This window comes from Bombus impatiens, unplaced genomic scaffold, assembly GCF_000188095.3.
Source record: "Bombus impatiens unplaced genomic scaffold, BIMP_2.2 scf_0442, whole genome shotgun sequence".
NCBI classification, from domain to species: Eukaryota; Metazoa; Arthropoda; class Insecta; order Hymenoptera; family Apidae; genus Bombus; species Bombus impatiens.
In genome coordinates this window covers 1413567-1437924 of record NT_176861.1, presented here as the reverse complement: position 1 = coordinate 1437924, position 24358 = coordinate 1413567, and the positions used below count along the sequence as shown (strand labels likewise).

Here is a 24358-nt window from a genome sequence, read left to right as displayed (position 1 = left end):
ACTACAAAAAGATAATACATATTTAAGCATAAACTATATCTTACATAACGATTTGCGTTTTTACAGTGCAATTGGAGTTGTTTATTAGGAAAGCTAATATAATTAAATTATAATATGATTCATCTTATCAAGGAAGTAAAACTTGTTAAAGAATCTTGTTTATGTACATTATTATTATTATTATTATTATTATTATTATTATTATTATTATTATTATTATTATTATTATTATTATTATTATTATTATTATTATTATTATTATTATTATTATTATTATTATTATTATTATTATTATTATTATTATTATTATTATTATTATTATTATTATTATTATTATTATTATTATTATTATTATTATTATTATTATTATTATTATTATTATTATTATTATTATTATTATTATTATTATTATTATTATTATTATTATTATTATTATTATTATTATTATTATTATTATTATTATTATTATTATTATTATTATTATTATTATTATTATTATTATTATTATTATTATTATTATTATTATTATTATTATTATTATTATTATTATTATTATTATTATTATTATTATTATTATTATTATTATTATTATTATTATTATTATTATTATTATTATTATTATTATTATTATTATTATTATTATTATTATTATTATTATTAATTATATTATTATTATTATTATTATTATTATTATTATTATTATTATTGACTATATTTCTTAAACATTTAGATTTTAATTTCTTATCTCATATGTACATAAAATGATAAATATATGGTTTTATGGGAAAAAACTGCCGTTTGTTATCGTAGCAGTGTGTGTTTGTTCTTAAAATGTCTAGTATAGATATGTTATATTAAAAGTGCGTAATATTAGGTACTAATTGTATGATTTGAGGCCAATAATGCGTGAGTTAACTGCTTGTTTTACTTATAATTTATCCGATAATATTTTAAATAAACTATGAAGAGTCAAATAGATGTGTGAATAAGAATTTGTTTATGCATAGTATGTATAATAATGAATATTTCCTATTTTTCGAATAATGGACATTTCTAATTTTTAAAAACGAATATGTACTTCTTAATCTTTTAAAATATAATCTACATTGTGTAACAAATTGTTTTAGTGAGATATTACTCTATTATTACAGGTTAAAACGAATCGTAATAAATTTAATAATAGGTTAATATCATAATTTTGCATTAATAATACTAAAATTAAACAAAATTTTGATACAGAATTTGTGCTTAACTTTAAATACTTGATATATAGAAAGAATTAAATAAAAAGAAATTACATCATTTCCTGTACAAATTATGAGAAAAGTTATCTTAATAATTATTTTTTTATTGCTATATATATGACAAACACTACTTGCAGATGCACTCTTAAATGATTTTTTAAAATACACATTTCCCATTTACATATATATTTTATCTATGCTTATGTATGAAAAGCTGTATAATAAATATTCTTCTACAATCTTTATATTAGGCTGTTTCCATAGGTACAATGTTCTGCACTTTCTAACTTAACGTGTATACTATTAAATTATATCGCTATTTTATACATGAAATGTTATGTTATGGAAAAAGTTTATTATAATATATTATTCTGCATTAATATTTTCAAATTTATTTGTATATTCATAGCGAAATGTGAAAAAACATATTACTATATATATATATATATATATATATATATATATATAGTAGTATGTTTTTTATGCAATATTTAATTTTTAAATACCATATATAGGATGCGACCGAATAACATATATAAGCGAGCATGAGGTGATGCCTGATGGAAAAATAAGGAGAAAATATAGAATAAAAATTTTTCATACAGTGCTTCATTTTCAAGAACATCAAATTTGAAAATTTACCAAGTATACTTGAGCATGGCTAGTTTTGAATTCGACAGGAGAATAGTATACGTGAAAAAAATTTGAAAATGTAGAATGAAACTTTTTCACAAGACTTTGTTTCTGAGAAAAATAAATTTGAAAATATATGATATTAGATCGATCCTTTTCTCAACATGTTCAGTCTCTACCTTCTTGAAAATAAAGTCTTACACAGAAATATTTTATTGCACTTTTTTACTTACTTTGACATATAAATTTACCTCCAGCTGATTATTTTAAGTATATTTCAAATATACATATTTGGCATATTTTCATACTAAGTTTTTGCGAAAACTAAGAGTCGGACGAAAAAATTGTATTCTATATTTTCAACTTATTTTTCACAAGAAATTACCTCATGCCCACTTGTACGTGTTATTTGGCTGCATCCTATATAGTAACAATCTATCAAAACAAAACATTTTTTAAAGAAGGCCTAAATAAGGCAGAACAAAATTTTACATACTACCACAACTTCCCTATTACAATTATTTAATTCAAAATATAAGAATTGACAAAATGCTTTTATATTGTACATCATCTTCTGTTAATAGATTTATAATCGATTTTATATCATAACCGATAGATGAACAGATACAAAAAAATAAGTAGAATGTTATAATATTATTATTAGTTATGCAATAAATAAGATGGGTCACTTAAAATAGGAACACTATTTTTGGTAATGCACAAAAATTTTTAAGGGAGGACTTAAAGATATTTTATTTAATATTCGATCTGAAGGGGCAAGTAAATATAAAAATTGTATCTTCGAAGATATTTGTATATTTTAAAACAAATTCAACTATTCTATAAAAATTACATAACTGCTTAAAATTGTATCTATAAGATAAAAATTTCAATTGTATAGTTTAAAATCGCTGTCCTAAATTTTATTAGAAATTTTTCGTTTAAGGGTAGTATAATTGAATTTATATATCATATAATTCCGGAAAGTGATTATTGTATTATTTGTCCCTTCAAATTAAACACTTCCTCCTTTAAATATTTTTCATACCACTAAAAACAATGGAGATATTTTAGATTGCAATCTTACATGTCTCTTGCTGTATATTTGATTATAATAAAATTCTTTAATATGTTAGATAAAATTTATATATAGTTTTACACCTATCACATTATATAGAACGTAATTTTTATCGTAGATAATATTACTAATATGTTTTTTATTTCGTCATTATTAATAATTTAGTATATTATTAAAATAACAAATGTTTCGTGTAACTTTAAATTTTCCGCTCTTTATATCGAAAGAATATATCGAACAGTATAACTTCTTTCGAGAGTTACATAACGAGAGTAAAAATAAGATTGCTTTACTTACTATCCCTATCGAAATCCTTCGATATCTCGAAAAATATATCTATCGTCCTTTGCCGTATTGATAATTTCCATTTTAGGAAATCGTATTGTTAGCTAGTATGCTTTACAAGCCGCCACGAAGGACTTTTTCTCCATTAAAAATATTTATTGTGTCTGAAAGTCTATGTTTCTTTGGAGCGGTAATATTGTGGCAATCTTTAAGTACATTCCAAGGTATATATGAACTATACGTTACTCTGTATGATTCTTTTATATTTTAGGTTATTTTCATTCAGTTATAGTTTAACATAATTACGTGTAACAATCAAAATGTTAAGAAACATAAGAAAATCATATAAGAAAAACATAAGAAAAACATTACAATCATAATTTAGATTTAATACATTTTATCGAAGTTCCGTTCGTGCTATTGAAAAAAGACAATGTATTATATTAGACAGTTGATCAAATTTTTGTAAGTGCATCTAAACAATTATTGAAATGAATGTTATAAATATTAGGTTGCAGACATTTTGCATTTAAGCATTGTCCAGTGCTGCTAGACGGCTATTACTCGCTTGAAAGCAAAGTACGTAACACAAGTACCAAATTGTCGGATCTTGCATTGTGGCAACAGCAACAAAATGAAAGTTAAATTTTACGGAGTTTGTAAAACTTCCACCATTCTTAATAGGTAGTGATGTTTTAAGATATTCTTCACAAATTGATACTCCTAAAAACAAGGTATTTGTATGCTCTGATATAAGCATCATACGTAGAGTATATTTGACAGGTTTGTTTATGATTGGTTATTATTTTATCAACTCTTAAAAAGATATAATTTATGTTATTTTAAAAAAGAAAATATATTGAGAGGAATTATATAGATAAATTCTATCATTTAATCTAATATATATTCTTTCAAGATTTGGTAAATAATTTTTATATATTTGTATTTATATTTATTTTATTAACTTAATATTTAATAAATGTCTTCGTATGATAATTGCTCCTTTATTAATGTAAGTTAATTACTTATATTTTTTTTGTAATTTTCAGTTTTTATCTACAAGCCTCTAAATATAAAATTCATAGCCCTACTAAAATATACTATTGGTAAAGACAAATTTATTATTGAAAACAGCAAGGATATAATATACAAAGTTGATATAATCTACAAATAAAGACATAATTTAAAAAGGAATAACGTTAAAAGTGCAATATGGATTCTCCTACGCTAATAGAAGGTAGTTTACCAGATCGTATTAGTAAAAGAGATCGTGAAAGGAAAAACATTATTGAAAGACGGAGAGAAGAAAGGCAATCATTGGCTGTTGAATCTGAACAAAGTAGCTATTTTAAGGACACATTTTATTCATCATGTAAGAAAATTAAAGAAATGTTAGATGATGCACCCAGTGCTCCCACACCAGCTCTTCCTGGGATATTTGATAAAATAAATAAAGAAATTCAGACACTTAAGAATTACTTATCGCAATCAAAGATGTTTTTAAAAGTTTATGATATTAGAAGAGCACAAGAAAATTTACAATTACTAGAAAATGAAGCTTCTGAATTAGAAATGACATTATTACCTAAAAAGAAATTTGGTTTTAAGAACCGAAGAGTTGTAAAGAAAACATCTGACAAGACACACGATATGACAGATGGTTTAAAGGATTTGAAGATATCAGAAGGAATTGTAAATGGTTCTGCAAAACAGAATCATAAATTATCAAGTAAATATGGAGACAGTGCAGTAATGTTGTTAGGAAAAGTTAATGAACAATTAATTTTGGATGCTGAAAATGTGAATAAAAATGATATTCTACTCTCCGATTTAATTCACTGTACAGTACGAATTTATGGCACACCTAGTACCTTACACATGGTAAATTTAAAAGAGTGTACTGTATTAGTTGGACCAGTAACATCATCTGTATTTGCACACGACTGTAGTGAATGCGTATTTGCTTTTGCGTGTCAGCAACTTCGACTACATTCTTCAACAGATTGTACTATTTATTTACATGTTACGAGTAGATCAATTATAGAGGATTGTACAAAAATACGTGTAGCACCTTATAATTGGTCTTACGAAGATCAAGCAAATCACTTTAATCTAGCTGGACTTGATCCAAAAATAAATAACTGGAATTGCGTTGATGACTTTAATTGGTTATCAAACGAAAAACATTCACCAAATTGGAGCATTCTAGAGCCTGAATTGCGTGTAAAATGTTGGGATTAATAAATATAAATAAAATAAGTCATAATGTCTAAAACTCAGTTCTCAAAATACCATTTTTTTAATATTATATATAGATACTTATTTTGTTATATAAATTCTTTATGTGCATACTCCGCTTTTTCACAGAAATTATACTGTATGTAAGTGTTTTGTATACTTACAAAATGTTTAATAAACTTGCTGTTTGTGAATTACATATCATACAACTAATTTTAGTATATCCTAAATTAAAGATGAACTAATGATCTATAAGTCATATATGATTCCTAACATTCCTATGTAATGTACTTTTAAATGTAAGCGTTTAATATTTTGAACATGAAAATATTAATAAAAATTTTATGTCAATAATAAAAATATTTTAATAAAAGTAGAAAAAATTAGCATAGTAGTTTTTGCTCAATATCATTGTTCTAATCATTTTTTCACCTGCATAACGATAAAGGATACATAAAGATAAAATTCTACGTTTCGTTTGTAATTTTATAATTGTATTCGGCTGCAATCCATGGTATAGTATTTAGTATGTGTATGTATCTATTATCTTCTATTATATATGTACATAATTTTAAGTTATAATTCCAAAAATTACCGCTAGATGACAGAATTATCAATTGCAAAGGGGGTTGTACAGAATTATAGGGTGTGAGACGGTTGTGGTCTTGTGGTTCCTCTCGAAAGAAAGTTGCTTAAAGAAAGGTGATTAAAAATGTCGAAACTTATTGGAGAGGCTGTAACAATAACTAAAGGTACGTATTTAATGCTTAATTATTATAATTATTTTATTTCGTAAAGTTAATTATAACTTGCTGATAAAAATTGATTGTTATATAACTCAAATATTCTCGTTGTAAAATAAAAGAGAATTAATTGTTTTATTATCTTAAATTACGATCATACTTCAGTCATTGAAATCCCAGAATAATTTTAAATAAATCATTAATGGGCACATAATTTGTCAGAAATATTTTTCTTAATGTTTTCAAGGTTATGTAAGATATATATATTTCCAGTTGATTTTACTGTCAATCGTTAATAATCTTTTATTAATATAAATAAAATGTATTATAATTATTACTTATAATCATGTATTCATTGCAGTGTTATCAACAAAAACCAAGCCTGTTATTAGGAATCTTGTATATTATGGAAAAGTAGAATTAGTTCCGCCAAAGATATCTGACATTCCTGCCATAAGGAATGGTATCTCCAACATAATCGGTGCTGCTAAAAATAAACGATTTCTTGATCTCACAGTACGTGAAGCTTGGCTAAATACATTAGTTGGAATTGAAATTTTATGTTGGTTCTTCGTAGGAGAATGTATTGGAAAACGACATCTTATAGGATATAAAGTATAAAAATGTATTAACATTCATATGGGGATATAATCTCTGTATAATAATAGTTATTCAAATAAATATATATATATATACATACATATAAATTCAATTTTAATTTTATAAATAAACATTAATATTATTTAATTAAAATATTTTCTTATTTCATTGCTAAGTTTCATAAAAGATGTGTTATTTAAAAAAAAAGCAATATTAAACATTATGCTATATAATTATTTATTATACTCAAAAATAGGATCATGTTAATATATGTTGTTTTGCATACTGCCATATACATATTGCTCCACTAACATGAACATTTAATGATCGTATTACACCAACTTGTGGTATTTCTATGCAGGTATCAAACAAAGGTATCAAATTGGCAGGAATCCCATCTTTTTCATTTCTATAAATGACATTTATTATTATTCATATGAATTTATTTACTTTATAATTACTTACCCTAAAACAAGAATTGTCTTTTTCTCAAATTTCATACTTAACAAATTTGTACTATTAGCTGTTTGTTCTACTCCTACCAAAGACCATCCCATATCTTTTTTATTCAGTAAGTATTTGCATAGTTCATATGGTTTTGCCTACAATGGTCATGATTTGGTTACAATAAACCTTTTTTGTATGTATTAAAATGTTGTACATATAAAATATACCTCTGTAATAGTTATCCAATATTCAGCTGATACACTAAGATTCTGAAATTCCTTATCTTTAATTTGATTCATATTAGCAATAACCAATTCTTTTACATTAAAAATTTCACAAGTACGAGCAAGTCCCCCTAAGTTTGGAGTACGACTAACAAGACATGCTACAACTATAAGACCATCTTCATCTGATATTCTCTTATGAGAAATGGATTCTCTGATTGTTGGAAAAATATCACTATGTGACAAATTGGTAGACATTAGAGGATTAATTTTTTTTTGAATATCATTCAATTCTTCAAATTCCACATTACCGTTTTTTCCAAATGATTCTATACCGCCTGTTTTTTCTTTAAATTTTAGGAATTTAGTATTCTTTACATGTATGAGGCATATTATTAGAAATTAGTATAATCATAATAGTTTATAAAATACCTGAGGATTTGATTAAAAATGATGATGTTTTAGTATCTGATAATGATGTATTTCTGTTATATAGCTGAAGAGAATGACCATTAAATTCTTCAAAATTCAAATTTTTGAACAAATGTGGATTTATCCATTCACTTGCATCCATATCAGTCAATCGAGGTAATTCATAATAAATTGTCTATAAATAGAAAGAAAACATTATTTAAATATATTTTTATTTATTTATTTAATAATTTTAAATAGTAATTTTAATATTACTTGTAAGGTGTAGTTCAGTATAGGATGAAAAATAGAAAGATAAAAATCATCCTGAATTTTGTTTGAATTTCTTGCTAATCCATCTTTCAAAGTTGCAATTGCGGCATTGTATAATCCTCTATATTGTAATGTTGCATGATCAAAATTCATTTCTTCCAATATTTTGTATAATTTTACAAAGATAATCTATTGTGAACAAAATATTAATATGATTATAATTTTTTATTAGTTTATAACTTAACATAATACAATTTACCTGAGCGTAAAGACGCATACTATATTGTTGTCCTAAACAGCAACGGGTAATATAATTGAGTGCCGTTAAAATAAAATTGCTTTGGGAATCTTTGGGTAGAAGTTTGGAAACATGATAAATGATACACATTATGGAACTAACACATCCTGGACGTGTTTTAATACCCTACACATATTATATTAGTTAGGGACTTCTTATATTAATAAAAGACAATTTCACAAGAGAAACACAAAACTTATTTAAATACCTTCTCAAAAAATTCCCAGATTTTATCATGAAATTCTATATTTTCCACAAAAATTTTTATTAATATCCATTCTTGCATTATTCGAACACTATGTTGATTACTTTCCAGAAGTATTAAATTACAAAGAAATTCTTGCAGTATTACAGTATTATCCTGTAGATGAATTACATGTTTTTCCTACTATATTACTACAATTTAAAATAAAATGATACGTAATTTACATACAATATTTTGTTACCTTAGTTAAAATTGGCTGTATTATTAATAAAGTTTGCATAATTCGATGCTTTATTTTATGTATGTAAGAATGATTGAAATATCGTTTATTTTTGTATTTTTCCAATCTCTGTAAAATACTTGGGAGAAATGTTGATCCAAATTCTCTATCTTCATTAATTATCTGATGTAGCAGAATGACAGAAGCTGCTCTAACATTAGCATCATTATTATGATCTCTATTAATGAAGTTAAAATATTAATAAAAAATGAATATATAATATAATATTAAAGAGTATAAAAGTACCTACATTATTTGTATATGTTGTGGGTAATAGCTATGATAATTTTTTGTAATATATAAATAGACTTGATTTTCTATTTGTTTATCTTTTCGAAGTACATGTCCATGAAGGAGACATGCTAATAGTGCATCTTGTAGATTTTTTAAACAGCACGTGTTTAAAAATTTCATTTCATCTAATAAAAATTTTTTCAGTTTTGGCACATTATTACTTTCTTCCAGTAGTTGATTAAGAAACTAAAAATTAAAAATAATTTTAATATACAAGAAGAGATTCATTTCTTGAAAAATATATTACTATCTTACATTTTCTACAAAATCATTAATATTGGGTAATACCAAAAAATTATTGTTTATAACAACTCCTATAAGATTTTTTATTGCTAGAAAATAAATCTTGTTCTTTGTACTCAACAAAGTGGTTTTCCAACATGTAGTGAAAATAGATATCAAGTTTAATTTATTTTCTAGATCCCCTATTGCTCCCTTATTAACCATTGTTTTTAATATCAGTGCTACTTCTGGAATAATTTCATTTCCTCCCATTTCATATAAATAGGAAATACTTTTAATCCAGTCAATGTTTTGAGGCCATAATTTTATTTCTACTTTCGTTAAAAATTGATTTACAAGTCTAGCAAGTAATACATAACAATCTGATGCTATCTTCCCTTTCAGTTCTATTTCAGATTCATCATTACTAGGTATGTGAATATCATGGATATTTAATAATGGTTGTAAATAAAATGAAGTGTGGTTTGTACATAAGACATTTTGAGTATAATGTAAGATATATAAAGCATATATGTAATGCATGTTTGTATATTGTTTTATATTTTGAATAATAGTTATACTATCATTTTTGAACTTCTCAACATAATGTAAAATTTCCTGTTTTGTTAAAAGCAAGTTTCCATTGTTAAGAGTTGAAGTAATTGCAGTGAGATATCTGTTTAATTCTTCATAATTAAACTTGTATGGTATGCTTTTGCTGCTTTTAAGTAAAAATTTTAATGCATCATTAATATATAAAGTGAACAGTTGTATAATGCTCTCCTGTGTATCTACGTTACTTAAATTAAGTAAATATGACATAAATTCTATCATATAAAAAATATGTGCAGTATCTGCATAAGGTCTTGTAGCTATCCCTTTCAGTGATGATAGCCAATTATTGAGTACTCCTTCTACAGGACATGATTTCTGTTGTAATATTAGACCTGCATCATGAAACATTATAACAATAAGAGCAAATTTTGCAGGATTGAATTTTACATGCAAATTTTGACATGGATGTTCCTTACAAATAAATTTAATAAAATTTATTGCATCTACTTTTACTAATACTTCTCTCAACCATGCTATTATAATATTCCATAAAAATGAATTTCTTATGAAAATTTCTTCTAAAGGAAATTCTAACAACATATCCATTACAATTTTCAAATCATTAATTTTTTTTATAGAGAGAGGAATTGTTTTTAGAAGTTCAATCTGAAATGCAATTCTTAATATATGAGAATGCATTTGGTTTTTCTGAATTAAAGATTTAATTATATTTAATTGATCATCTTCCCAATAATTTAATACTTGACTTGAAACTGTCCTTAAAACTTTCATCATATAAAATATTGGTATAGGAGCCCATGTTTCTTCATTCATTATTTGAAGAACTTTATTTAAAAATTCAACTTGTTCCTTTTTTACATGTATAAATAATGTTACAATATTGTTTAATATTTCTGGTTCTTGTTGATAAGTTTGACATTCATATAAAAATGTATTATTTAAAACATGTATAAATAATTTTACAAACTGATCATCGTGTAAAAGAGCAGGTAATTTACAAACATACAGTATTCCCTGTTTTACTATAGTATTATTTTCGTGCAATAATATTCTTTCAAAACTTAGTTGTAACCAAATGTTGCTAAAGCAGTTGTTACATGCAGCATGCTCCTGACTTCCTTTTACCAAAATTGGTAAATGAGTTAATGCAGGTAATATTAGATGATGTTGTTTTTCTTCCAATGCTTCTAATATCAAGAAATAATTTTGTCTAATGTCATTTATTGATATTTCTGTTTTAATAGATTGATTGCATAGGAAAGGAGTAATTGTGTACTCTATCGATTTTAAATTACTTTCAGCTATAGTACTCATAAAACAAGTTATTCGTTTCATTATAAATAACGCTTGTTTACGATACTGCTGTATAGGAGACTTTAAGCTCTTCATTATTAATAACCATAGTTGTTTTGTACAATATAGATCATGATGTATAAGACTCTTATCTTTTAAATTTAATGAGAAATATATATCTACTAAAATGCTGAGTGCACTTAATAAATCTTTCAAATCATCTAATTCATTTAAGATACAATTCCATACAGCTGGGAAAATACTTTCAGAATCAAAGGTATTTATTAATTTTGGGAAAATTGAAGCAAATAATTGCCATTCCTTATTTTCTTTCATTTGTAACCATAATATTATATCTTTTAGGTACAAAGAATTAAAACGTTTCAGTAGATTTGATTCCAAGTCATTATATAGAAATTTCTTTAATTGTAACGATTCTAAAAAGCATTCTAGTATTTTCATATACAAAATTTTACTTTCATTACTATTCAAGGTATCAGCATTCGATTTCTGAAAATTTATCAAGTGTTGTTCAATACACTGTACATCACAGTGAAGCGTTAATCGTAAAATTATAATATCGTATAAAATTGGATATTCGATAAAATTTTGTAATTTTTTTTTCTCCAATAAAGTATTTTCTATAATTTTAAAACATAAATCATTTGACACTGCTTTAGAATGTTTCTTTTTTGTATCAAATATAAGTTGATATTCATAACATAATATCATTCGAAATGTATGTAATTGCTTTGCATATAAATTGTCTTTTAGTATTTCGGCATTGTAATATTTGTTTAAACGATGTAGCAATAAAAATGGGTCATCTTTGAATGCAATGTCTAATAATTCCAAGATTGAAAAATCTATTGTTGAAGTATGCATATAGCGTTCATGCAGATCCATTTTGTTGTAATTTTTTATTTTTATATATTTAGACTTATTTACATATTACGTAAATATATATATCTCCATAAAAATTTTAATGTATTTTATTTAAATATCTTCAATTCACAAGAATTTGTTACAATACAGTATTTTATTTAACTTGTGCATATCTTTACCCACATTTATACCCACTATACAGCTGCTAGCCTACCAGTTAACCAATTATACCTAACCAATAAACGCGCACGTGGTTATTTAGAAATATACATATGTATCAAACGGTAATTTATTTCGTCATAAAAAGTCAATAACAGATTTTTAATAAGTTCTTTATGAATTTGTGAGACAAATTGTGTACATCTCAAACTGAAGCAAACACGACAGTGGAGACTTCAACACTTAGCAGTTTCAGGAAATGTTGTATTTTCTGACAACAGGAAGCAACTTCCTGAAAATCATTAGCTTGGTCAAACAAGTGGTCAATAGCCGGCACATAAGTTTGACGAGAATGGCTAAAAGTAAATTTGAATATGTGAAAGAATTTGAACGTGATGACAGTTGTTTGCCAAATTGTTGGATTGTGGTTAGAATTGATGGAAGGAATTTTTCAAAATTCTGTGAAGCGCATCAATTTACTAAACCGAATGATGTAGCTGCTTTGCAATTAATGAATCGCGCGGCTATTACGGTTATGGAAGATTTTAAAGAAATCATTCTAGGTTTTGGTCAAAGTGATGAATATTCTTTTGTCTTTCGAAAAGACACTGAACTTTACAAACGAAGAGGTACGTACGTTTTAAAAAGTAATTTATAACATGATAAATTTAAGATGATAAATAATTAATATGGAAACACAAAAAATGTATATGTGCATGTATATGTATTGATTTCTATACAATTATTATTGTTTACATGTTACATAATATTTGTATTCCATAATGTTTAATAACACAAATATATTGTTTAAGACATTTTTATAATATTTTAGCTTCAAAATTGATGACAAATGTGAATTCTCTTTTTGCATCATCGTATGTTTATCATTGGCCACGTTTCTTCCAAGGCAAGGAATTATATTATCCACCATCTTTCGATGCCCGTGTTGTATTATATCCTACAGATAAAAACTTAAGGGATTATTTAGCATGGCGACAGGCTGATGCTCATGTAAACAATTTATATAACACCTGCTTTTGGAATCTTGTATTAAAAGGAAAGCTAACTCCAACTCAGGTAAACTCTCCTATAATACATATATATAAAAAAATGATAATTATGTACATGTATATGTGTAAATAATTATATATACCTTAGTAATTTTGAATCATATTTCTAAAAATTATTATTTTTATTTATTTATTTTAATTTTTAGGCAGAAGGAAAACTTAGAGGTACATTGGCATCACATAAGAACGAATTACTTTTTCAAGAATTTGGTATAAATTATAATAATGAGCCACCACTTTTTCGAAAGGGTACTACACTTATAAGGAAATTAATACCTGATGGGACAGGTAGATTAAAACCTGCAGTGGTTCCATTGGTAGATGATATTATTGGAGACCGTTTCTGGAAAGAAAACCCGGAAGTACTCGGGTTAAAAAGTTTAGCAACTTATCAACCTCCAAATTTAGTAAATAATGTTAATTCAAATCCAATTAGAACAACAAAACCACCATCTCCAACCACGAACATGAAACATATTAATAACACTCCACCACCTCCAGTTGCTAATGTGAATTCTATGAAAGAAGAAGTGCATCCAGCAAGAAGCCGAGAATCAGATGGAGAAAGAATGCAGTGTGAAAGTGAACGAATTTGTAGAAGATAAGAAGTGTTTTATATTTTTTTTATAATAAATTTGAAAAACATCCTAACGGAAAATAATGGAAGTTTATTTCCAGTAATATTAAGAATATTTTAATCGCGTTTTATCTGAAGTGGTAGTATTATAAAATGTTAATTATTAGTGAAAGAATTACAAAGTACAGAATTGATAATTCTGACTACATTTATGATTCCTTTGTAAATTCTTCACTTAAAAATTAATTTTTATCTTACTACTTTTTTAGAGAAATTATATTTTTATATGATAAATTGCATATTTATGTATATACGTGTACTTTCACATACATATATACACATGTACATATATATGTATATGTTATAAAAGTGTTTTAGAGAAATGGATACGTATACATATATATTTGAAAAAATATTTTTCGTTAGGATTTCATATTTTAAAACTTATTCACTTTCAGTATCGCATTTTCTAATAGCAAAATATTGTATCAATTAATCTTAAATTATTTATGAAATGAAAGGCTGCTCTAGAGTAAATGTACTAAGATTTTTATAAAAAAATCTTGTTCATAAACACAGAAGTAGTTTACTAAACCATTTTGAATTAATTTCAGGTATAAAATTTTATAATTCTGCATGTGTATGTTTGTAAGTTCTATAATAATCAGTTTGAATATTATCGTATGATGGATTAATTTGAATATTATTACACGATCTATTACATTAAATATTGCTTCGTTATTAGAAGAACATGCAAAATATAAGTATTCTAGAAATAAAGGTATTGTAAGTATGTCGTTAGATATTTATGTTGTTTATCTTTTTCATTGTATGGATATACTGACTTACTTACCTGAATAATTAAATTTTCGACATATAATTGATCATATATATGACATGTATATGTATATTGCAAAATTTCTAACTTTTTTGGGTAAAAATGAAGAAAAATGAAAAGCTTCAGTTTATAAGATCTTATTATTTGAATTGAATGTTTTAAACTTATGTGGAATGCATTATATATTATTTTATATTACAATAGAATCAATAATTACAACATCAGAAAATATCAAACATAATATATACTGCTACAATAAAATACACTATGTACACCTATATAATACGAACTCTTACTAAATAATAATTTTATGTATAATAATTTTCAATATCATCTGTTCAATTTGGCTAGAGACATAGTTATATTTGTTTATCTCAGTTGTTAATGAAATAATTATATTTTTTTTCAATTTACATTTGCTTTTTCTCCATAATATGAAATACTGCAGAATTATTAGTTATTCGTGGTTAAGAAATAAAAATAAGAAGGAAAATTTACTTTTGCCGTATGATATTGTTGTATAGTTAAATATAAATGATCAACAAAACATCAAGAAATTTATTAAAAAATTGGAATGTAATTATCTATTTTAGCACGATGCTTTTGTGCAACACATTCCGCTATCCATACAATATTACGGCATTCTTGTTCCTTTAATTTAAGATAACTGTAGAATACTCCAAAGTGAAATTGTTGAAGGAAAGCATGAACATTTAAGCGAACCTGTGGTAATAATATTAAAGTTAGAAAAATTTAAAGATATTTTGCTACATTAACTTTTGTGACAATATTAAATTTACCTCATGCTCAAAGAATTTATCTTCTAAAGTTTTATCACCAGGATTGTTACCTGCACCTTCAAATAAAGCACTGTATTCCTGAAAAAAGAATTCAAATGTAAAATTAATACATTTATATAAATGTATATTGTATATGAATTCAGAGATATAAATTTCTTAAAAAGTATAAGATCTTATTTTTAAAACATATACATACAACAAAGTATTCTGCTACAGCTTTGACCTGTTCATAATCATCAGCCCTTGCTAGTGCGGCTAATCCATCTGGATTTAATTTTCCACAACGTGGATACAATTTTGCTCTATCATCTTTACCCAATTCAGTTCCAAATGAATTTATGGTTATAATAATTGCTCGCCTATCAGCTTCAAACTGTACAAATAATTCGTATTTAATAAATTATGTCATTGGATTACGTTAATTTACATTCATTATACTGGTTGTAATTTTAAATTTGTAAGTTAGAAATAAGATTTATATCCACAAACACATACAGTGTATGGATTGAAGAAAATAAAAAAGAAAAAAATAGATAAGTTGTCATTGATTATATAAAATATTAATTTGAGAAAATTTAATACCGCAAGTATTTCACACATAGTATCTGCAGTTGTCCCACCAATTTCTTTACAAAATTTATAAAATGCTTCCAAATAAGCTTTGTATAATGTATTTCTGATTATTTCTATGTTCATTTCATCCAAATCTTGTTCAGAAATGCAATCCACAAAAAAGGGTGCTAGAATTTCATTGAATATTTAATATAGTAAAAAATAATAAATCAAGGTATGATTAAGGAATACAAACTATTTTATGCTTTCAATATATTATATAAAAATTGTAAGACATATATATTTCATACCTAAATATATATTTCATACCTAAAGGGGTGTCTACCAAAACTGCGTTATAAAGTTCAGCAGGTGTAGCTGCTACATGAATAGCTTCCATTTGTTCGAAACTGCCTAGAGGGTGACATTTAGGGATCAACTCTGAAATTGGTCTTTGATGCAATGTTCCAGTAATTAGTAAAATAATATTATCGATCATATAACTATAAGTAATGAAATCTAAAAATTGCGACAAAGGTTCTACAGAATGGTTGCGCATATGTTGAAATTCCACAACAAGCTTTTCTCTTAATTTATCATCGATCACACTAACAGAAAGTGGTGATGGCTCATTAGCTAAAAAACTGCCATAATCTGTACCAGCCAAATGCAGTTTTAAATCTGTGGAAATAAAAATTAATTAATATCGATAGGTATTAATAATAAATTGAATATCATGTACTTTTTAAGTTTCAGATAATTTTTATTGTTTCTGGAACTGAAATTTAAGTGTTGGGTAAAACTTACCTTCAAGAGTTTCACATTGTACAAGATTAAGATAGTCACTTTGTTGAAGAATTCCACATTTAAAGCCTCGGCAAAGGCCCTCCAAATACCCTCCGTCGATGTTAAACATACAACCCTTCATTTTGGAGGATCGTTTATTACAATTACTCCAATTGAAATACCGATACGTCAAAGTTGAAATCGGACTCGCCCTTTTTCGTGTCGATCATATGACCATCTAGCGAGAAGTTTGTTGCAAGCCATGAAAAAATGGCTAAATTTCTGAATGATATCGACTTCGAGTAGCTATCGAATATTTGATCAAACTGATCCATTTAAATTTGATTTTTTCGAATTTTAGTAACTATTTTCTAATAATGCAAAATAATATACAATAGTTTACAACAGGTCAAAGATTATATTAAAATAATCATTAATCTAGTTAAATACAAAAACCTTTCACATTTCTCCTTCGTATTATTATGTATTATATCAAATTTAAAAAAATACTTTGATTTAACACTATATACTAAGTTATTTTGTAGTGATCCCACAACAATGTACAAAAAATGACAAATGCACACGGGAAAACATATTATAAAGCAGTAAATATATTATGGTTTTGAAAGTATGCAAAACTTAATGTACTTAATATATTCAAAAAATTAATTTAAGAAGTAATAAATTGAGTTTAAACTTTTCGATATGAATGTTTAGAGATCGGTGTTTAAAATAATTCTTTAAATAAGTTAAATTTTTAAGGGCAGTAGTATAAAATTCTATCATTTGAAGTATATATACGTACTAAATTTAGTAAACTCATTTATTCCTATATTTATATTTGAGTTATCGAAATCATTTATACATACTACCGAGAAATATATTTACATCATACATTGAAACCGAGGTGATATTACTACTTCTTTGCATTGTATAGTGAATGACGCATACTAGTATGGAAGACTGTTTTGATGTAATACGCTTTTTACCTGTGACGTGTTTTATCAATTTAAGTGTTCTTGATATTTTACTAATTATTAATTGATTTGTGGTAGAATATATTACACGAAGTAGTATGTTTGGAAAGAGAGAGAATTCAAAACGACAAACAAAACCCACTGGCAGTCTTGCACAAGTATTATCTTGTAATGTTTTTAACCCTACTTTTCGATTGGTTACATTTTTCTAAACATAATATCTTTTAACAGTATGGAATTTTCGATGTACCAGCAACGTTAGATGATATAGGTAATGACTTTATGAATGACGATGACGATTTAGAAGCTGAATTAATAGCTTTAACATCTGGTGATGACAATGTTGGAAAATCTAGACGTGCTGGTAAGTAAATATTATTTGTATGCTTACTATTAATTATCTGTACGATCGATAACATATTAAATACAATATTGATATATTTTATCACTCGCATAGCATCTCGTAAACCAGTTCTTAAAGAAAATTTAGATGTAATGGTAACTGAAAGTATGAAAGATATAAATTTTGAAGAAGAGGTATCTGATGGAGAGGATGATCCAGAATTATTGGTATAAATTCTATCATTCGTGTTTTTATTTCTAATAGCTGTTTAGTTATATTAAACTCATTTTTAATACTTTATATTATGTCAGAGTGAACTTAAAATGATTACGAATGAGGGAATTTCTGAGTCTATAACTCCAGAGAAAGAAGAAAGTTTAGTAGCTGAAAACACAGAACAGTCTGAAACACAAAATGATAATGAAAGTATAATTAAACTCTTAAAAGAAAGATTACAACTTTATGAGATTGCTGAAAAAAAAGCAAAACGAGAAAATGAATTAAGTCGAGCAAGAAGGTTTAGCAGAGGTATTAAGACACTTACAGAATTATTGAAAAATGCTGAGGCAGGAAAATCTATTAGCGAAAACGATATACCACCGGAATTACCACCACATGCTACAGCTGAAACAACTGAGAAAGTACTAGTAACTAATAAAACAGAATTTACAGGTATTATTTAATAGAAAGCCATATTTCTTTTTTTGTTATGATTTGCTTTTTATAATCTTGTAATACTATATTTTTTAGAAGAAACTACCACTGCAGCTGAGGCTGATACTTATCCTGCAGAAAATAATACTGTTGAAGAGTCTGTTCCAATAAAAAGTATAGATGAAGAGGCATTAAAATTATTGAAAGATAGACAGCAACAATATAAAATGGCAGCAATAGCATGGAAAAGAGCTAGTAACATGAAAGAGGCTCTCCAATGTTTAAATATAGCCAAACATTTTGATATAGTTATTGCAGCAGTAAATGCAGGAGAAACAGTTGATTTATCAGATATGCCAGCTTCTCCAAATCTGCCTGGATTAGATACTACTACAGTATCAACTGAAAAGTCAGAAAAAACAGAAAGTGAGACACAGGGGAAGTCCTCTGAACACATTCCCCCAACAGGTAAATTTTGATGGTAATTTAATAATTTACTTTGTGCATATAATATCACGAAAATGATATTAAACATATGAAGTGAATTAAATTTGTTAAAAATAATTATACTTCTAATGTTTTGTTTTATTGGAAAAACAGAAGTGAAACCATCAAGTTCAGAAAATTTAGAGGTTGCTTTAAAAGAACGTCTTGAAGCATGTAAAAAGATAAAAGCGACTGCAGAAGGTGAAGGAAACTCGTCTAAAGCTCGCAGATATGGCCGCATTTGCAAACAATTTGAAGATGCTATTAAATTATATGCTCGTGGAAAACTCGTTCCTTTTGATGAATTACCTACTATACCTGGTTTTGAACCCCTTACAGTTCCTTCGCAATCTGTACCTGATCCAGCAACAGATAAAAATGGAAAACCGTCAGATTTAATAACGCCAACCAGTACAGAATCTAAGCTACCTGAAAATAAAGTTTCTTCAGATCCAAAAGTTCCTGTCCCTCCTGCAAAAGCAGAAATAGGTAGTTGAGAAAATGTTATGATTTATAAAATGATCTACCATTGTTATAATATCTAATTAATATATATTTTAAATGATAGGGAAGAAGCAAAATCAAAAGACATCACGTGCTGAGAAACAGTTAGCTTTATTACAACAACGCCAACATGAATTAAAGCAAGCTGCTCTTAACGCAAAAAAAGAAGGAGATATAGAATTAGCCCGTACTTATCTAAGACAAGCAAAAGGAATGGATCCATTGATCGAAGCTAGTAGAGGAGGCTTACCAGTTGATATGAATTCTATACCATTGTCTCCAGCAGCAAAAACTGAGCTTAATGCAGATAGTATAATAGGTTTATTGGATGATAGTTTTACGGTAGTCGATACTGAAGATTGTTCAGAGAAAGTAATTGGAACGGATGAAGAAATTTATGAGAATCTTGAGTCACAATTAATGAAACAAATTAAGGTAAACTGATGACACAGGTAAAGTAAATTTATAAATCTTTAATCGTAAATTATGCAATTTTATTATAGTGGTGTTTATGCACCAGAGATCATTGTAAAGCATTAGGAGATGTATCTGGATATAATAAATGGGAACGTCTAGCACTGAATTATAAACGAGATTTAGATATGCTAACAGTTCGAAAACGTGATGCACTACCATCGCCACAACATCATTACGAGATAAAAACTCATACTATAGTTCAGTTAGTATAGTAAAGTTTTCCACTACGTTAGTTAATAGAATTATTACATTATAATTGTAAATACATTGTTTTACAGGAGTTGCACAGATTTAAGCGATAGTGACATAGAAATTTCAATAATTAGGGGAATAAATTATTCAAAAGATGCAGATACTTATGTCATATTTGAATTCCCTTATCCTTCAGATAGTCCTCCATCAGATAGAACGGCTACTGTTAAAGGAACGTGTAACCCAGAATATGAAGCAGTATTTCCATTAACTGGAATAGATCGTTTATCAAGACAGTGTCAACGAACATTCAAAAGACATGCATTAAAATGTCAAGTTTGGGCTAAAGGGTAACGAAAATAGCGACGTAATCAAATTATGATTTATTCGTATTTTGACAATATTATAGTTTTATAACGTGTATATATTTTTAAATAATTTATAATAAGTTTCTTTCTGATAACTTATACTATTTTTCCAATTAGAAACATTGGTAAAATAATATAATGTCATCTATTGTTTGTAAATAATATTTTTAAGGATAAAATATAATTATATATTAGATATAATAATATTGAAGATAGTAAATAGATGAGTACGTTGCTTGCAGATGCTCGCTGAATTCCATCCTGTGTTGCATTAACTCAAGGTATGAAAATTTCGTACTTTTGTAAAGCATTCAGCTTCTAAATTATGAACCAGAGATAATGTGCTACTGCTTTATTTGTTTTCTTTTTTCCTCTTATTCTTCTTCTTTTTTCAAAAGCGCATTTATTATAAGACTGAGGCATTATTAAGTAAATATTTCGAAATAAGAGGAATGAAAGTCGATTATAGAAAGAAATGTTTGGTTGTAAATAATTATTGTTGTAAATTGATACACTTGATTTCTATGATGCCCATATTGCACGAGCAGGCTGTAACAACGTAAACTTGTATTTATAGATTTTAGATTTAAATTGTACAAGTCCCAAATATTGAAACATTCTTTTGCTACTGCATGTAATTTGTATTTTTTATTTTGCAGAGGATTTTTTAGAAGCGATAGTCTCTTAGGTACAGTAACAGTAAAATTACAACCCTTGGAAACTCAATGTGTACTTCATGACTCGTTTCCGGTAAATAATAAAGACTATTTGTTAAATATTATTTTCTAATCAAATACGTAATTCTTATATTAAAGAAATACTATATTATTGTAGTTAATGGATGGAAGGAAGCCAACAGGTGGGAAACTTGAGTTAAAAATACGTTTGAGAAATCCGATTGTTACAAAACAGATAGAAAAGATTACAGACAAGTGGCTGGTTATTGATTATTGATTAATATCCTAGAATTGCGATTGTAAATTTATTTTGTCAGCGATCGCACCATCGAGGCTTTGGAAATGTAACATGCTGATCAAGATGTGATAGAAATATGTATTTTGTTTTATTAACAGCTTTAATCAAGTTGATATGAATATGTATATCAACAACAACAAAAATAACTTGTGTAATATAACATAAGCATTCAGCCGACATAGAAATATAATAAATAATAAATATGTACAGAAGCATAATTTAATATGTAAATATTGAAGCACAGTATGCAAAAATTTGTAAACATCATGTATGTATGTGTGGCTGATAATTATTTTTTTAATCTTAATATATAGAAACAAAAGGTATATTCCTCTGCTTTGTTTTTTTCTATTAAATTATGATTTGTTATAGATCCTAGCGAATAACTTGAATGATCATTATGAGCAATTTTATAAATATAATTTTGTAATCATTTATTGTTTAAATAAAGAAATTGAAAATTATATCCTAAACATATAAATTACCTCTTAAGATAAGTATAAGATTATTAATAAATATAAAGGTTTACTAACTATATTGTTGAGTTACTAATTTGAAATTAATTTGGGATTCAAATGTTATAGAGTATTTAAAAAGGAACGTGTTTAAATAATTGAGCCCTAAATATAACTGAACTTAATTAGCATGCACGTAAGGGACTATCGGTTGTACATATCGAACAATTTAAACGCGGAGAAGGAACGATTGCGAACTGAAGCTGAATCCACATTTCCAGAGAACAATACAGCAGGTGAACCCCACTAACAAACTATTGTCTGATAATCGTTCAACTCTGTCTCCTCCCAGTTCGTCATTCTACTGTTTCATTCTCATCTACGTGATTCTAATCACCACAAATCCTTGTAATTTATATAATACTTACGAGATATTTATTCGTTATAATATACAAACAAATAATCGATTTAATAAAATAAACACGAGGCATAAGCTTTAACATAAAAATCATCGTATTTCATAAATAAAGTTATCTTAACATATTTTTGAACGTTATATATATTGTATATAAAGTAATTTGAATATTTTTATCGTGATTTGATCTTAAATTAATAGTAAATATATCGATTTTGACGCAGTTATTGACGAATGACGTATATTCGATTGCAAAATATAATTAAGACAAAATATATGACGAATTCGTAAACTTGCAACGAAATAGAAATTACGATATACAATCAAAAAGCACAAAAAATAAAAAGAAAATTTATCATTTCCCTATAATAATTATAGGAGATTTACGATCAGCTTAGAGATTCTTTTTACACGAGCTTCTATTCATTAAGTATTGTATTTCTTTCCACAATACGATTTAAATCAAATACATATTTCACACTCGACTAGAATTTCTCGAAAAACTGAATAAAAAAAATCAGTTCTTCGAAACGATCTTTGTAACTCATCGGCCTTTTGTGATCCACATACGAAAGGGTCAGAGTGCGGTACAAAAGGATGCTCGAAAAGATTGGTACACAAAAGCGATTGACACCCACCGTGTCGAACACTAGTGTGTCTAGTGGTTCCCGAAACACTGTTCGACCATGTCGTCGCTCGATTTCCATCGGTTAGGCACAAAAGTCTTTCCCGCGGTGCGCGTATCGATCTCTCACTATTGGAAAACAATGGGATTTATTTGCCAATTAGACAATTAGGTCGGCTGAAAGGGCGCAGAGCAACCGAAACTTCGGCGTACCGCGAATCTGGATTACTCGGTTCAGTGCAGAGTGTTTGGCGAGTATATACATACCGCGGTTAATGTTGACCTTTCGGCCTCAGCCAGCGGGATTCTGCGTGCAAATTAACGATGTTTGTTCTCAACCCTTTGGGCTGCCTTGATTCACCAATCTCGTTGGCTAGCCCTATCTGATCGTTAGCTACGTTAGTTCTTTGTGCGCGATTTAATTCTAACCTTTGAACGTTCGCAAAATGTTGAAAAATCGATAGATTATAATACATTTTATTACTGTATTCTGGCTCTTTTAGTGTATACAGAAGTTTGAAGTATTTGTGCTGGAGGTTAGGTTAGTGATCTATATACATTATACATATATTGACCATTGAGAATTATATATCGTTTTATATAATATAAGATAGGAAAAATATATATGTATATATCACTGGTAGAATAATAAAATGTTATTTTCATATATCATTTCTAATATCAATAGAGAAAATAGTTCATAAATATAGAAATATGAATGCGTAACAATATTAAAATCTTTTGATTGCCGCAAAATATAACAGGTTGAGCATTATATCGATTTAAATGGAACTTTTAAAACTATTAAATTTGTAAATTTTATACTTTGTAAATGAATTATTCGTAATTTGATACTTAATCGAATTACAATTTTAT

The 24358-nt window shown here is 26.6% G+C and overlaps 6 protein-coding genes across 12 annotated transcripts; 4 read left to right on the top strand and 2 right to left on the bottom strand.

Moving 5' to 3' along the window:
- The first annotated feature begins 704 nt into the window (after nucleotides 1-704).
- Nucleotides 705-5677, top strand: LOC100745663 (tubulin-specific chaperone C). Of its 6 annotated transcripts, none has more exons than XM_012386998.3 (3): nucleotides 705-906; nucleotides 3752-3924; nucleotides 4290-5677. In XM_012386998.3, the coding sequence occupies exon 3, from the start codon at nucleotides 4453-4455 to the stop codon at nucleotides 5479-5481; it is 1029 nt and encodes a 342-aa protein (XP_012242421.1). In that variant the 5' UTR covers nucleotides 705-906; nucleotides 3752-3924; nucleotides 4290-4452; the 3' UTR covers nucleotides 5482-5677. The 6 variants fall into 6 exon arrangements, with proteins under 6 accessions (XP_012242421.1, XP_012242420.1, XP_003490527.1 ...); XM_012386997.3 differs by having other exon boundaries at nucleotides 706-906; nucleotides 3752-3974; XM_003490479.4 differs by lacking the exon at nucleotides 705-906 and adding an exon at nucleotides 3199-3464.
- Nucleotides 5678-6079: 402 nt separating this feature from the next.
- Nucleotides 6080-6928, top strand: LOC100745541 (ATP synthase subunit g, mitochondrial). Its single transcript, XM_003490478.4, has 2 exons — nucleotides 6080-6230; nucleotides 6583-6928. The coding sequence occupies exons 1-2, from the start codon at nucleotides 6191-6193 to the stop codon at nucleotides 6840-6842; spliced, it is 300 nt and encodes a 99-aa protein (XP_003490526.1). The 5' UTR covers nucleotides 6080-6190; the 3' UTR covers nucleotides 6843-6928.
- A 113-nt stretch (nucleotides 6929-7041) lies between these two features.
- On the bottom strand, nucleotides 7042-12613 carry LOC100745300. Its single transcript, XM_012387017.3, has 10 exons — nucleotides 9509-12613; nucleotides 9210-9439; nucleotides 8921-9137; nucleotides 8683-8835; nucleotides 8436-8600; nucleotides 8180-8365; nucleotides 7925-8099; nucleotides 7496-7839; nucleotides 7287-7423; nucleotides 7042-7230 (listed from the first exon to the last, which is right to left on the bottom strand). The coding sequence occupies exons 1-10, from the start codon at nucleotides 12248-12250 to the stop codon at nucleotides 7080-7082; spliced, it is 4500 nt and encodes a 1499-aa protein (XP_012242440.1). The 5' UTR covers nucleotides 12251-12613; the 3' UTR covers nucleotides 7042-7079.
- Nucleotides 12614-12647: 34 nt separating this feature from the next.
- On the top strand, nucleotides 12648-14116 carry LOC100741551 (probable tRNA(His) guanylyltransferase). The gene is made up of 3 exons (XM_003490445.2): nucleotides 12648-13017; nucleotides 13221-13465; nucleotides 13605-14116. The coding sequence occupies exons 1-3, from the start codon at nucleotides 12648-12650 to the stop codon at nucleotides 14061-14063; spliced, it is 1074 nt and encodes a 357-aa protein (XP_003490493.1). The 3' UTR covers nucleotides 14064-14116.
- A 981-nt stretch (nucleotides 14117-15097) lies between these two features.
- Nucleotides 15098-17249, bottom strand: LOC105680918 (V-type proton ATPase subunit d). The gene is made up of 6 exons (XM_033321416.1): nucleotides 17033-17249; nucleotides 16556-16906; nucleotides 16256-16413; nucleotides 15870-16046; nucleotides 15674-15751; nucleotides 15098-15596 (listed from the first exon to the last, which is right to left on the bottom strand). The coding sequence occupies exons 1-6, from the start codon at nucleotides 17151-17153 to the stop codon at nucleotides 15435-15437; spliced, it is 1047 nt and encodes a 348-aa protein (XP_033177307.1). The 5' UTR covers nucleotides 17154-17249; the 3' UTR covers nucleotides 15098-15434.
- Nucleotides 17250-17911: 662 nt separating this feature from the next.
- On the top strand, nucleotides 17912-22362 carry LOC100745099 (coiled-coil and C2 domain-containing protein 1-like). 2 transcript variants are annotated; one of them, XM_012387019.3, is made up of 12 exons: nucleotides 17912-18146; nucleotides 18220-18352; nucleotides 18446-18558; nucleotides 18643-19003; nucleotides 19082-19453; nucleotides 19586-19960; nucleotides 20040-20410; nucleotides 20479-20654; nucleotides 20731-20994; nucleotides 21255-21293; nucleotides 21672-21762; nucleotides 21847-22362. In XM_012387019.3, exons 1-12 carry the CDS (start codon nucleotides 18087-18089, stop codon nucleotides 21964-21966), a joined length of 2475 nt encoding a protein of 824 aa, XP_012242442.1. In that variant the 5' UTR covers nucleotides 17912-18086; the 3' UTR covers nucleotides 21967-22362. The 2 variants fall into 2 exon arrangements, with proteins under 2 accessions (XP_012242442.1, XP_012242443.1); XM_012387020.3 differs by lacking the exon at nucleotides 21255-21293 and having other exon boundaries at nucleotides 17913-18146.
- The last annotated feature ends 1996 nt before the right edge of the window (nucleotides 22363-24358 follow it).

Bases quoted from the DNA above. Each gene is read 5' to 3' on its own strand.
- LOC100745663 (XM_012386998.3), top strand. From the start codon at position 4,453: ATGGATTCTCCTACGCTAATAGAAGGTAGTTTACCAGATCGTATTAGT.
- LOC100745541 (XM_003490478.4), top strand. From the start codon at position 6,191: ATGTCGAAACTTATTGGAGAGGCTGTAACAATAACTAAAG. The intron at 6,231-6,582 runs GTACGTATTTAA...TATTCATTGCAG, and splicing joins GGCTGTAACAATAACTAAAG to TGTTATCAACAAAAACCAAG.
- LOC100745300 (XM_012387017.3), bottom strand. From the start codon at position 12,250: ATGGATCTGCATGAACGCTATATGCATACTTCAACAATAGATTTTTCA. The intron at 8,836-8,920 runs GTAACAAAATAT...ATTCATCTACAG, and splicing joins TACAGCCAATTTTAACTAAG to GATAATACTGTAATACTGCA. The intron at 8,366-8,435 runs GTAAATTGTATT...TGTTCACAATAG, and splicing joins GTATGCGTCTTTACGCTCAG to ATTATCTTTGTAAAATTATA.
- LOC100741551 (XM_003490445.2), top strand. From the start codon at position 12,648: ATGTTGTATTTTCTGACAACAGGAAGCAACTTCCTGAAAATCATTAGC. The intron at 13,018-13,220 runs GTACGTACGTTT...ATAATATTTTAG, and splicing joins TGAACTTTACAAACGAAGAG to CTTCAAAATTGATGACAAAT. The intron at 13,466-13,604 runs GTAAACTCTCCT...TTTAATTTTTAG, and splicing joins GAAAGCTAACTCCAACTCAG to GCAGAAGGAAAACTTAGAGG.
- LOC105680918 (XM_033321416.1), bottom strand. From the start codon at position 17,153: ATGAAGGGTTGTATGTTTAACATCGACGGAGGGTATTTGGAGGGCCTT. The intron at 16,907-17,032 runs GTAAGTTTTACC...TTATTTCCACAG, and splicing joins ACAATGTGAAACTCTTGAAG to ATTTAAAACTGCATTTGGCT. The intron at 16,047-16,255 runs GTATTAAATTTT...TTATTTGTACAG, and splicing joins CTATGTGTGAAATACTTGCG to TTTGAAGCTGATAGGCGAGC.
- LOC100745099 (XM_012387019.3), top strand. From the start codon at position 18,087: ATGTTTGGAAAGAGAGAGAATTCAAAACGACAAACAAAACCCACTGGC. The intron at 18,559-18,642 runs GTATAAATTCTA...ATATTATGTCAG, and splicing joins AGGATGATCCAGAATTATTG to AGTGAACTTAAAATGATTAC. The intron at 19,004-19,081 runs GTATTATTTAAT...TATATTTTTTAG, and splicing joins TAATAAAACAGAATTTACAG to AAGAAACTACCACTGCAGCT.